At 46.5% G+C, this 12,562-nt stretch overlaps 1 protein-coding gene across 7 annotated transcripts in view; it reads right to left on the bottom strand.

The window, feature by feature from the left end:
- Window positions 1-12,562, bottom strand: part of LOC109865500 (myosin phosphatase Rho interacting protein) — a 102,453-nt gene that overhangs the window by 21,617 nt on the left and 68,274 nt on the right. For 3 of the 7 annotated variants that reach the window (XM_031799608.1, XM_031799606.1, XM_020453737.2), the window contains exons 6-14: window positions 11,851-12,067; window positions 9,887-10,412; window positions 8,363-8,510; window positions 6,534-6,644; window positions 3,126-3,182; window positions 2,921-2,989; window positions 2,701-2,790; window positions 1,005-1,117; window positions 812-850 (exon numbers count right to left, since the gene is read on the bottom strand). In XM_031799608.1, the coding sequence (XP_031655468.1) occupies window positions 812-850; window positions 1,005-1,117; window positions 2,701-2,790; window positions 2,921-2,989; window positions 3,126-3,182; window positions 6,534-6,644; window positions 8,363-8,510; window positions 9,887-10,412; window positions 11,851-12,067 (1,370 nt within the window). Of the gene's footprint in view, window positions 1-811; window positions 851-1,004; window positions 1,118-2,700; window positions 2,791-2,920; window positions 2,990-3,125; window positions 3,183-3,850; window positions 3,980-6,533; window positions 6,645-8,362; window positions 8,511-9,886; window positions 10,413-11,850; window positions 12,068-12,562 lie in introns of those variants that run through there. The other 4 variants (XM_020453740.2, XM_020453739.2, XM_031799607.1 and 1 more) reach the window with 4 other exon arrangements.

Raw genomic sequence — 12,562 nt, 5'->3', positions numbered from 1 at the left:
GGGGGGGTCAGAGGAATGGGAGAGGGGTACAATCCAAGAGAAGAGAAGTCCGCGAGTTGTCTACGCAGGAACGCCAAAAATATCCCACATTCCTGTTTCGAGGGAGCCGCCTTCGAGTCGGACAGCAGAACGTGAGTTCAGTAAACAGGGGTAAAACCCTATACACTAAACCCCCTATATTCATCAGCTGGAAGGTCTTTGGGAACAGCTAGGATGTCAATGCGCCAACTCCCCCTCCCCCACTACCGTTGCCACCCCTGCTGAAGAAAATCCTAGGGGAAAAAACACTGAACCCAATACAGAGTCCATAGGCATATGAAGAGCCCCAGTGAAAGACAAGACCTCTGGGCAGAAACACTAGCGCAGGGGGCTAAAATGATCCGACAACAAAATCGGTAATGCTTCTGTTGCCGCGATACACTTAGGATAGTGTTTGCACCAAGGTGGCACTGACACGAGTCTCTCCTCGTGCTCCAGATGCCTTTTCATGGTTCATCAAAGCAGAACACACATACTGTAAGTGTTACCATATACGTCTCATTTTGTCCCTTCTTCATTATCTCTATACATCACCTTTTATCAACCGACAATAGTTTTCTACGCTGATCGAGCCAGGTAAGATAGATGACTATTTCAATTGACTGATGGTGCAGCGGGCTTCCTGAGCAGTACTACTTGGGGACATTACTCAATGTTCAGGACACAGGGCGGGACGACAAACACGCAGGCAGGCATTACTGAACCATTACATCACGGGGAGAGGGGGGGGGGGGGGGGGGACGGACGTGGATCAACACACAAGCGCTCCAACCTGGGCTTCAGAACCGACAGTTTCAGAGAGACGTTTTTCCTGGAAGCAGAGAGGGTGGTAATACCAGAGGAGGAGGAAGAGGAGGATGAGGAGAGAGATTAGTGAGAGTAAATAAAAGTGAGGAAATTGTTATGTCCGTCAGTGGCGGGTTGTGTCGACACACTCCCTCCCACGCTCTGTGTGTTAGTCTTACCGGGTGACATCGGGAGGAGCGATGGTGGGCCGCGCGTTCTTCATGATGGCCTGAATCCAGTTGCGGCGGATTCCCGAGGTCATGGCCGACAGGGTGCACGCACCCTCCTTACTCTGGACAAAGGGAGGGCAGGGCAGGAGGGGCACAGTGTTAGAATGGCTAGCTGACTAACAATACTATTTAAGATGCACTCCTATCGACCAGTAGTAGCTAACTAATAAATAAAATGTCAGTAACCAAAATGTTAGGGAGTAACCAAAACGCACCCCCACTGAATCCTGTCCCAAATCTTGTGTTCATTCCCCATCTCTAATGCATTCACACCATAACAGGAAACTTATCCCAATGACAACACAGTGAATACAATGAATTACTATAACGAGTGTACCTTGATGAATTAGGGCTGGGCGATATGACGATACATATCGTGTGACGATAGATGTTTTTCTATGCTCTATCGTTTATTACGTTGTGTCGCAAATCACTCTTTACGGCAATATTTTTGCTTTACGCTCTTCCACAAAATGTCCATCTACGGATGAGACCCAAAAAAGTACAGTCGAGTGCTCAAAACAAACCCCCCGACTCAGACGTTGCGTTAGACTTTTGACCGCGCACCACCATATGGCAAATAATGACGAAGATAGGAGATAACAGCTGCCATTACAACTTACATCTGCAAAGACATGGCCCCAATTTACACGGTTGAGAAATGAGGGTTTTGTGAGTTGGTGCTAAGGCACATGTTCCATTCATTTACATAATTCTGTTTCGGTGGTTCCCCCACTGGGTCAAGCCCCATTCCTGGCCTCCATCCGGTCTGCCCATGATGCAGAGCGCTAAAAGGTGTTATAAATACTGGAGTTATTCATTTCCTGTCACTAAACCGGTGTTGTTCTCAGCCAAAGAGAGAATGATCTCCTCCCACTGCTCTATTTCTGAACCCCCGAAACAGAAAATAACCAGGGAAGCGCCAGGAGAGCGGGCTCCAGCTCTAAGCCAATGTAAACACAACAACCATCCCACAGCAGAAGCGACATGGATGTCATGTGTCCATGGGGCCTCGTACTAACTTCAGATCTGGGCATGTCTCCCGCATTGACATCGGTGCTTAGAGAGAACGTTTCGGATGTGGCCCATCGCCAAGAGATCAAGTGTTTGGCCTATAGTCAAGGGAAATGTTGCATCGCGAGGTAATCATCCTCACCTTGCTCCTCCTATGGAAGGTCGTCACACATTCCATCCTGTGTGCCATTAAAGCTTATGGCGAAAGCCTTCAAAACTATTTTCCAAAACACGCAGGCACCAACATTGAGTAAGCGCCGACGTAAGACCAGGTTGGTCTTTTGAATGAGCGAGGTTAGACAAACATGTTATTCAGGGCCTCCGGGTGTTGGTGGGGGGGGGGGGGGGGGGGGGGGGGGGGGTAACGTCTGTGGCAGACTTAGATCCAATGATGTCACTCTCTCACAGGGGGATGACAGGTCAAGTGACATCCCTCACGATGGGACAAATAAATGTTTCGGAAGAGAAATGACCAAACCCAATGCCGCCGGCAATACCACATGTTGTCAATGCTGTTTTTAGAGTGCAGGGTCACAGCTGAGCAACAATTTGTTAGAGATGGGAAAGGTACGGACCATTTTAGGTTTGATCGATGGTATAGATGAGCAAAGTACAACCACAAAACACTCACAAGGATTTGGAAGCCATAGTTCCTCTGTACTGGGAACTCTGTGACATCATAACAGGTGGACAGGTCAATCTCGCCGTCCATATCAGCAGCCTGGAATAAAACAACAAAAAGATCAAGAAAAATGTCAAGAGCAGTATTAACATTACACTGCTTACATTGTTTGTTTGTTCTTTTATTTGGGGGGGGGGGGGGGGTATATAAGTAATTCAGTGCGTCTTACCTCCTCAGCTATTGAGTCCCTGTAGTATCGTAGACTCTGGTCTGTGAGAACAAACCAGTGTTTCTTCCACTAGGAGGTAAACAATTATAACATTTACTAGTTTTGTTAAAGCATTACTCTCCTACTTAAATCCATGAGAGATGTCATAAGGCACGGCTAATCATTTAGAAACACAACCATGATTTCTGCTCATAACGTATATTACCATTCCATCCTCGTATAGCTTGGTCATCCATCCTTTCTTGAAATTCAACAGATCTGGCTACATTGAAAACAAAAAACAACAACAGCTTCAATTCATGACACGCGATTTACAACTAGCTTATGCTCATGGCTATCATTATCAGTGTTCCCTGCTTCATCTGTAGTCATTTACGTATAATATGTAATAGCTCTCGGCTAACAAAGTAGCTAACAGATTTTTGTCCAGAGCCAGACAGCTCACTACAATGCTCCCAATAAACAGCCAACAGCTCAGCAGCTAACAGCTAACAGCTTTTCAGTCCACGTTACCACCCAGATTCGACGAATGGGAAGAGTGGCCCACCCAACCCAATAGCGACCTTTCGTTGAACCCTGAAATACAGTAAACTTGCAAATGCATAAAAATAAAAATTAATTAAATGTTGCCATTACGACAGAACTGCCACAGTCTTCAGATGTCCAAAATATCTATATTAGTGCTATTTTTATATTAGTCTTGGATTCGTTCAACTAATATAGCAATCACAGTGCAGAAAGAGAACCCCTTCTATGCTTTCATCCACAGAAAGACTCAATGAATGACCACTCGATCCACAACAAGTGAGCCCTTCTTCGCCAAACTCTCACTGCTCAACGAAGCAAACCAAGAACGTCTGCTGTTAGACCACCAGAACTAAACCGTCCATTTAGTCAACAAACAGGAACTGCGCTACGTTCGACCCCTACCTTGTTTCTGTTGATCCTCATCAGGTGTGGCACGGCCACGGTCTGGTGGAGACTCATTAACACACACTCTCTCTTCCACTTGACTCCCTCTCTCCCTCGCTCTCTGTGCGTCTTTGCACAAAGAGCTGGCGCTTTAACACCCTTCACTCCAGCTATTTATAACAGGGGGGGTTTGGGGGGGGGGGCTATTTTGGCAGCTGCAGCTCAGCCATACCATCTACACGTTGACAGGAGGACCACTAACACCACCCCGGGACAGTTCCCAGATCATATCTAAGTAACACTGAGATCCATGCATGTAATCTGTTAGTAAAGTAACCTAGGGTAAGGTTAAGTAACATAGGGTAAAGTAACAACCTAGTACAGGCCTGGGCAAAGCCCGGCCCGGGGGCCGTATGTGGCCCGCGACCTGATTCAATACGGCCCGCGGAATAATGCTTAGATCACATAAAGAATTTGCGATAGTAAAGTTTGGAGAAACGTATTTGTTATTCGGATTAAAAGCCCAATGAAAACTCGCTTTTGTGTAATGATGTAACTCCCACCGCTTGTGGGACATTTATTCGAAGGCATGTATAAATAACTGCATGAGGACAGGCAGTGACTGACAGGCTGACACACACTTCACAGTTACAAATAGTAGCTAGCTAGAAATTGTGCAAAAAAATAGTTTTTCAAAGAAATTAAAGGAAATTAGACAATCAATGTAGGGTGTTCCAGCAAGAGTGGCCATCGAAATATTTCTTTATTGAGGTATCAGGGAAAGCTGTGTGCTTAGTGTGCAAAGAGCATTGCTGTCTTGAAAGACTACAACTTGTCCTGACACTTCCAGACGAAGCACGCAGAGAAATATAGGAACACGTTTTCTGAGCAGAGGGCAAGTGCATCGAAAGAGTTGCTTTCTCAGTTGCAAAAGCAGCAAGGACTTTTCACAAACGGCATTCAGAAAACGACGCAATTGCGAGAGCTAGCTATGTACTGTCCAACGAAATTGCCAAACATAGCAAGCCATTCGCTGAGGGCAAATTCATTAGAGAATGTTTAATCGACTCTGCAGCAATTTTGCCCCGACAAGAAATAGCGGTTTGAAAAGGTTTCCCTGTCAAGACGAACAGTGACACGGTGTGTTGAGGACAACGCAGAGAATATGAAACAACAGTTGAAAGTCAAGGTAAAGGATTTCAAATCTTTCTCCTTGGCCCTGGACGAGATCCAGTGATGCAGTTGTTGATATTCTTCCGAGGCATAACCTCAGACTTTGAACATATAGAGGACCTTGCTTCAGTGCAGTCAATGAAGAGCACAACCACAGGGAAACATTTATTGGAGGAGGTTAATAAGTGTGTGGCAAAGCTAGGAACTGAGTTTTGACATTTTTTTTCCCACTGTGACCACTGATGGGTGCCCAAATATGACAGGAAAAAACATTGGCCTTTTGAAAAGGATACAAGATCAAGTAGCTGAGCTGAACCCAGATGAGAAAAATCATTTTCCTGCATTGCATTATTCATCAGAAGGTGCTCTGTAAATGTGTTCTGAAAATGAGCCATGTTGTGGATACAGTCACTAAAGTGGTAAACTTCATAAGAGGAAAATCTTTAAACCACAGGCAGTTTCTCACGGTAGGAAGAGACAGAGTCAGGTCATCCAGACCTCCCCTGCCACACAAACGTGAGATGTCTGAGTTTGGGGGAAGGTGCTTAAAAAAGGGTGTGGGACCAGAAGTTGGAGATTGCGGAGTTTTTGCAAATGAAAGGAAAGTATGTGGATTTCCCTCAACTGCAAAAGGCAAGATAAAGAACGGTTGGCTGATTTTGCCTTCACCGTGAACATCATGGCCCTCATGAATGAACTGAATTCCAAACTACAAGAGAAGGGACTTTTTGCACATCAGATGTACAGCTTTGTCTAAGCCTGCAAGGGAAAATGACTCCTCCTGACCCAGCAAGTAGAAGCAGACAATCTCACCCACCTTCCGACACTACAAGTCTGTTCCCTATCAGATGACAACAATCTCACCCACCTTCCGACACTATTAGTCTGTTCCCTATCAGATGACAACAATCTCACCCACCTTCCGACACTATTAGTCTGTTCCCTATCAGATGACCAGCGGGAGAGGTATACATCGCTGCTGTGTGCTTTGAACTGTGAGTTCTCGTCGTTTTGAGGATTTCAAAGTGTTGGAAAATCACATACTGTTTCCTCTCCTTTCACCTTCAATGTGGATAATGCTCCCACTGCTCTGCAACTTGAACTTATCGAACGATGGCAAAAATGTATTCTAATGTGGCCTTCCATGGAAAATAATTGCCCAGGCCTGACCTAGTATAAACTAAAGTGACCTAAAGTAAAGTAACCTAGTGTTAAGTAAAGTAAGTAAAGTGAAGTAACCTAGTGTTAAGTAAAGTAAAGTAACCTAGTGTTAAGTAAAGTGAAGTAACCTAGTGTTAAGTAAAGTGAAGTAACCTAGCATAAAGTACAGTGGAGTGACCTAGCGCAAAGTAACAACCTATCACAAACTAAAGTGACCTAATGTAAAGTAACCTAGCATAAAGTACAGTGGAGTGACCTAGCGCAAAGTAACAACCTATCACAAACTGAAGTGACCTAATGTAAAGTAACCTAGTATAAAGTACAGTGGAGTGACCTTGCGCAAAGTAAAGTACTGCCCAGCACTCACAGTCATAGAGGACTCGGTCACTCGGCGGTCCAGGGACTTTGCCCTCCGGAAGTTGAATGAGCAGGACACATCAGGAACGCGACGCTCCTTCTCAGCATCCAATGACATCTCCTGAAAATGCCCAACATGGTCGACATGACATGAATCCATTGGCTATGAAATATTACTAAAAACTCACTACAGCTCATATAAAGCATTCGCTTTATCTACATTTTTTGCTTTATAACCTCATTCCCCTCAATCTACACACGATACCCCATAACAGGATTTTAGAAACCTTTGCAAGTATTCAAACCCTTTGCTATGAGACTCAAAATTGAGCTTCGGTGGATCCTGCTTCCATTAATCATCCTTGAGAGGTTTCTACAACTTGATTGGAGTCCACCTGTGGTAAATTCAATTGATTGGACATGATTTGGAAAGGCACACACCTCTCAATATAAGGTCCCACAGTTGACAGTGCATGTCAGAGCAAGAACCAAGCCATGAGGTCAAAGGGATTGTCCGTAGAGCTCCGAGACAGGATTGTGTCGAGGCACAGATCTGGGGAAGGGTACCAAAAAATGTCTGCACCACTGAAGAACACAGTGGCCTCCATCATTCTTAAATGGTAGAAGTTTGGAACCACCAAGACTCTTTGTAAGGCTGGCTTCCCGGCCAAACTGAGCAATCAGGGGAGAAGGGCCTTAATCAGGGAGTTGACCAAGAACCCAATGGTCACTCTAACAGAGCTCCAGAGTTCCTCTGTGGAGAAGGGAGAACCTTCCAGAAGGACAACCATCTCTGCAGCACTCAACCACTCATCATTAAAAAGGCACATGACAGCCTGCTTGGAGTTTGCCAAAAGGCGCCTAAAGGACTGTCAGACCATGAAAAACAAGATTCACTAGTCTGACGAAACAAAAGATTGAACTCTTTGGCCTGAATGCCAAGCATCACGTCTGGAGGAAACCTTGCACCATCCCTACGGTGAATCGTGGTGGTGGCAGCATCATGCTGTGGGGATGTTTTTGTGGCAGGGACTGGGAGACTAGTCAGGACTAGTCAGGATGAACGGAGAAAAGTACAAAGGGGTCCTTGATGAAAACCTGCTCCAGACCGCTAAGGACCTCCGACTACGACAAAGGTTCACCTTCCAACAGGACAACGACCCTAAGCACACAGCCAAGACAACGCAGGAGTGGTTTCAGGACAAGTCTCTGAACGTTCTTGAGTGGCCCAGCCAGAGCCCAGACTTGAACCAGAACCGACATCTCTGGAGAGACCTGAAAATAGCTGTGCAGCGACACTCTCCATCCAACCTGAGAGGATCTGCAGAGAAGAATTGGAGAAACTCCCCAAATACAGGTGTGCCAAGCTTGTAGCATCATACCCAAGAAGACTTGAGGCTGTAATAGCTGCCAAAGGTGCTTCAACAAAGTACTGAGTAAAGGGTCTGAATACTTATGCAAATGTGATTGTATTAAAAAAACTAAACTTTTGCAAACATTTCTAAAAACCTGTTTTTGCTTTGTCATTAAGGGGTATTGTGTGTAGATTGATGAGGGGGGAAAAAACAATTGAATCCATTCTAGAATAAGGCTGTAAAGTAACAAAATGTGCAAAAAGTCAAGGGGTCTGAATACTTCCCGAATGCACCGTAAACTACTGTACTGTATGTATTCACGTAAATTGTAACACGGTTATCTTCATATTGACGTCAACTGACACATGAAAGGTTTATGATGAATGAGAGTTCTACGTAAATTGGAACTAATGTTAGGTGCCATGTATGGTTTATGACCCCTAATGACAGCCTTGTGTTAGGGGGGAGGGAGAGGGGACATTACCTGTTTGCAAGCGAGGGAGCGTCTCTCGCTACGCCCCTGCCTCTGGACAGACACGGTATTGGAGGGGGGCTCCGAAGGAGAGGTGGTGTCCATGTGTTCCACACCCTCCCCATCCCCCGACTCAAACTTCCCTATCACCTGAGAACGCCTGTGGAAAACATACACATACGCCGTCAGCATCACACACACACACACACACACACACACACACACACACACACACACACACACACACACACACACACACACACATAAACAGCATGACATAGGGTCTTTGAAACCTCAGCTATGCATCATCATCATCATCATCATCATCTCTTGCTGTACTTAAGTGACAGCATTTTGTTTCCAATAACTGAAGAGTAACATGCCTTTTATAAGAAGGCTGCCGACGGTTTTCCAGTAAAACACGAGGCTCTAACACACTCAAGCTGCTGCTACTAAAACCGTCTGCAGCCTTTCTTCTGATGAAGTCGTGTTACTCTTCAGTCGGCCATGCGTCAGGATATAACACACAATCAAATGAGCTGCAAAAAAACGTTTAAAAAAAAAAGAGCAAATCCTCAAGGTCCTAGCGTCAATGTGCGTTGACTAAAAGAGCAGAGCAGAACTATGGAGGCTGCTTTGTGCCAAAAATCTATAAAATCTATAGTATCAGTCTGGTTTGAACGTAATAACTTTTTGATCAATGACGACATTGGTTCATCATTTTGGCACAACACATATTCCATAGAGAGAATGTGTAAGTGCAACTAGAAAAGGAAAATGGTCCACAAGAGACTGATAGAGTATGATGAGTATAGAGTGTTATGTGAAGAGATCAAACTTCAGATGGAGAGGAAGAGGAAGGAGGATCATTGTAGGATTAAGGACCATATTCCCAGGAGCAGCAGCAATGGCAGCATCAGCAGCGTTAGCCAAGGAGACTGGACCAGTTGTGAGTGACTGACTGAGAGTGTGTGAGATTGTGAGTGAATGAGTGTGTGTGTGTGTGTGTGTGTGTGTGTGTGTGTGTGTGTGTGTATGTGTATGTGGTGGAATGAGAGAAAGCAGGAGTCAGCGGTAACCAGCAGGGCGCAGCAGGACGGAGGCGGAAGGTTTGGGAGGGCAAATTTTCAGAAGCTCCTGGAAGAGACAAAACAAAAACAAAAACAAAAAAAATAGCAAAGTAGACAGAGCTGGACAGAGGGGGAAATATGCAAGCATTAAACATACGTTGGTTTTTACATTTGGCTCCAAGAGAGCAATTCAATTATGAAAGAGGCAGTAGAGGATCTCGAGGACTGCTGCCACTAGGTGGTGCCAGAAGACCAATACAGCTCATGAAGATCATAGTAATTGAATTTAGTGGAGGGTTGACAAAACCTAAACACTGAAGATCGCATGCGTGATAACATTCAATATAGTCGGTGGGCTTACAAAGCAATGCTGTGTGTAGTGTGGGTTTAACTGTTTCTAAGTGCCTTTGAGCATCAGTTAAATAAATGTGCGTGTGTGTGTGGTGGGTCATCTCAATATCCTCACCTGCGCTCCAGCCCAAACAGCCTGGCCACCTCCTCCCGTCCGGGGCTGCGTGTGCGCGCCCTCAGCTCCACCCTCTTCTTGTCCGAGCGGAAGGCCTCGCGGTGGCTCAGCCGGCGAGCCCGCGGCACGTTCGACAGCACCACGTAGTCCTTGCCTGGTCGTCCCACTCTTCCCCCACCACCACCGCCAACATTCCCACCTGCCCCGCCTCGGCTGTCCCAGCTCAGGGTATTGCTGCTGGGCTCCGAGTCAAGGGAGCTCTGGGAGGAGCTGACGGTGGAGTAGCTAGGGGAGAGGAGGGCGCCTGGGGAGGGGAGGGGGTCTGAGGAGGGGTAGTTCAGGGAGGTGTTGGGGTACGAGGGGGAGTCACAGGGGCTGTACCTGTGGTGGAGGACGCCGAGGGAGGTAGAGGTGGTCAGGGGCTGGTGCTGGGGAGGCTGGGGGGGCTCCGGCGACTTTGTCTTCTCCAGGGAGAAGTATCCACTCTCCACTCGCACCTTGCGTCCGCCGCTCAGGGAGCTCCCGTCTTGCACCACACAAACAAAGCAGAGCAAGGGAAAGATTACAAAAAAATGTTTGGCAGAAAATAATACACAAGCACGTACACTACGTGGTCAAAAGGATGTGGACACCTTCTCGTCGAACATCTCATTTCAAAATCATGGGTATTAATATGGAGTTGGTCCCTCTTTGCTGCTATAACAGCCTCCACTCTTCTAGGAAGGCTTTCCACTAGATGTTAAAAGATTGCTGTGGGGACTTGCTTCCATTCAGCCCCAAGAGCATTAGTGAGGTTGGGCACTGATGTTGGTCCATTAGGCCTGACGTTACAATTCATCTCAAAGGTGTTTGATTGGGTTGAGGTCAGGGCTCTGTGCAGGTCAGTCAAGATATTCCACACCGATCGAGACAAACCATTTCTGTATGGACCTCACTTTGTGCACAGGGGCATTTGCATGCTGAAACAGGAAAGGGCCTTCCCCAAACTGTTGCCAAAGTCGGAAGCACAGAATCGTCTAGAATGTCATTGTATGATGTAGCAGTAAGATTTCGCTTCATTGGAACCAATGGGCCTAGCCCGAACCATGAAAAACAGTCCCAGACCATTATTCCTCTTCCACCAAACTTGACAGTTCGCTCTATGCATTCGGGCAGGTAGCGTTCTCCTGGCATCCGCCAAACCCAGATTCGACCATCGGACTGCCAGATGGTGAAGCGTGGTTCATCACTCCAGGAAACGCGTTTCCATCACTCCAATGGTGGCGAGCTTTACACCACTCCAGCCGACGCTTGGCATTGCGCATGGTGATCTTAGGCTTGTGTGTGGCTGCTCGGCCATGGAAACCCATTTCATGAAGCTCCCGACGAACAGTTCTTGTGCTGAGTTTGCTTCCAGAGGCAGTTTGGAACTCGATACAGAGTTTAGCATCTGAGGACAGACATTTATTTTTACGCGCTAAGCGCTTCAGCACTCGCCATTCCCGTTCTATGATCATGTGTGGCCTACCACTTCGTGGCTGAACCGTTGTTGCTCCTAGACGTTTCCATTTCACAATAACAGCACTTACAGTTGACCAGGGCAGCTCTAGCAGGATAGAAATATGACGAGCTGACTTGTTGGAAAGGTGGCATCCTATGACAGTGCCACATTGAAAGTAACTGAGCTCTTCAGTACGGGCAATTCTACTGCCAATGTTTGTCAATGGAGATTGCGTAGCGTTGTGTTTGATTTTATACACTTGTCAGCAACGAATGTGAAATAGCCGAATCCACTAATTTGAATGGTTGTCCACATACTTTTGGCCAGGTAGTGTATGTAGATGAACACAGAGCAAGGATATCAACATTGGCATCCAATAACTGCCTTCGCTATTGATTACAAACTAAAATGACTGCTATGCTGACACCCAAAAATGTATTGGCTCAGGTGCTTTGGTGAAAGAGTGTCTCCAGTCTTTCCTCACCCTCTCTGGTGACGCTTGACCCCGGGTGGCTCTGGGTCAGCTGGCTGAGACAGGAGGCGCTGCGGCTGCAGGGGATGGTGGATGCCCTGCTCCATCTCTCCTCCTGCCACAGTGTGGAGCGGCTGGCTGGCACCCGCTCTGCACTGGCTATACTGCTGGGTAGGCAGGGGATACTGCCCCCGGTACTGGTCACTGTCACCTTGGCTGGTCCGGGCTCCTGGGGGGGGGGGGACGACGACGAGAACGGTAAAATTAAGAGAGAGGGAAAGACAAGAGTGCAAGAGGGTTCAGTGGAGGAGGAGAGAGACAAATGCAATCGTTACACATGTCAACAATGAAGCTAAATCGTGACCATCTATTGAGTCCATGTGTCCATCTCTTTCTTTGGGGGAGCTTTTTCATGTATTCCGATGACGAAGAGTTCCTTTAAGCATTTTCAATAAAAGTTTCGCGAAGAGACCGTATGTACAAAGAGTATTGTTTCATTACAGAACAGCACAGATTGACAGATTTAAGAGGGATGGAGGGAGGGGCAAAGTGAAAGAGAGGCAGACAGACAGCTCAACAAAGAACAAAGAGCTCCTTCATGGCAGTCACACCTGTTGTTGTTGTAGAGGACAGAACAGACAAGGGAAACATTCTGTGGGATAGAGATGTGACGACTTATGCCTGACTTCATACTTAATGTCTTCAAATGCTTGTTAATAACAAG

This window comes from Oncorhynchus kisutch, linkage group LG20, assembly GCF_002021735.2.
Source record: "Oncorhynchus kisutch isolate 150728-3 linkage group LG20, Okis_V2, whole genome shotgun sequence".
Taxonomy (NCBI): domain Eukaryota; kingdom Metazoa; phylum Chordata; class Actinopteri; order Salmoniformes; family Salmonidae; genus Oncorhynchus; species Oncorhynchus kisutch.
Note: the sequence above shows the minus strand (reverse complement) of the source record. Positions and strands in the feature narration are given on the sequence as shown.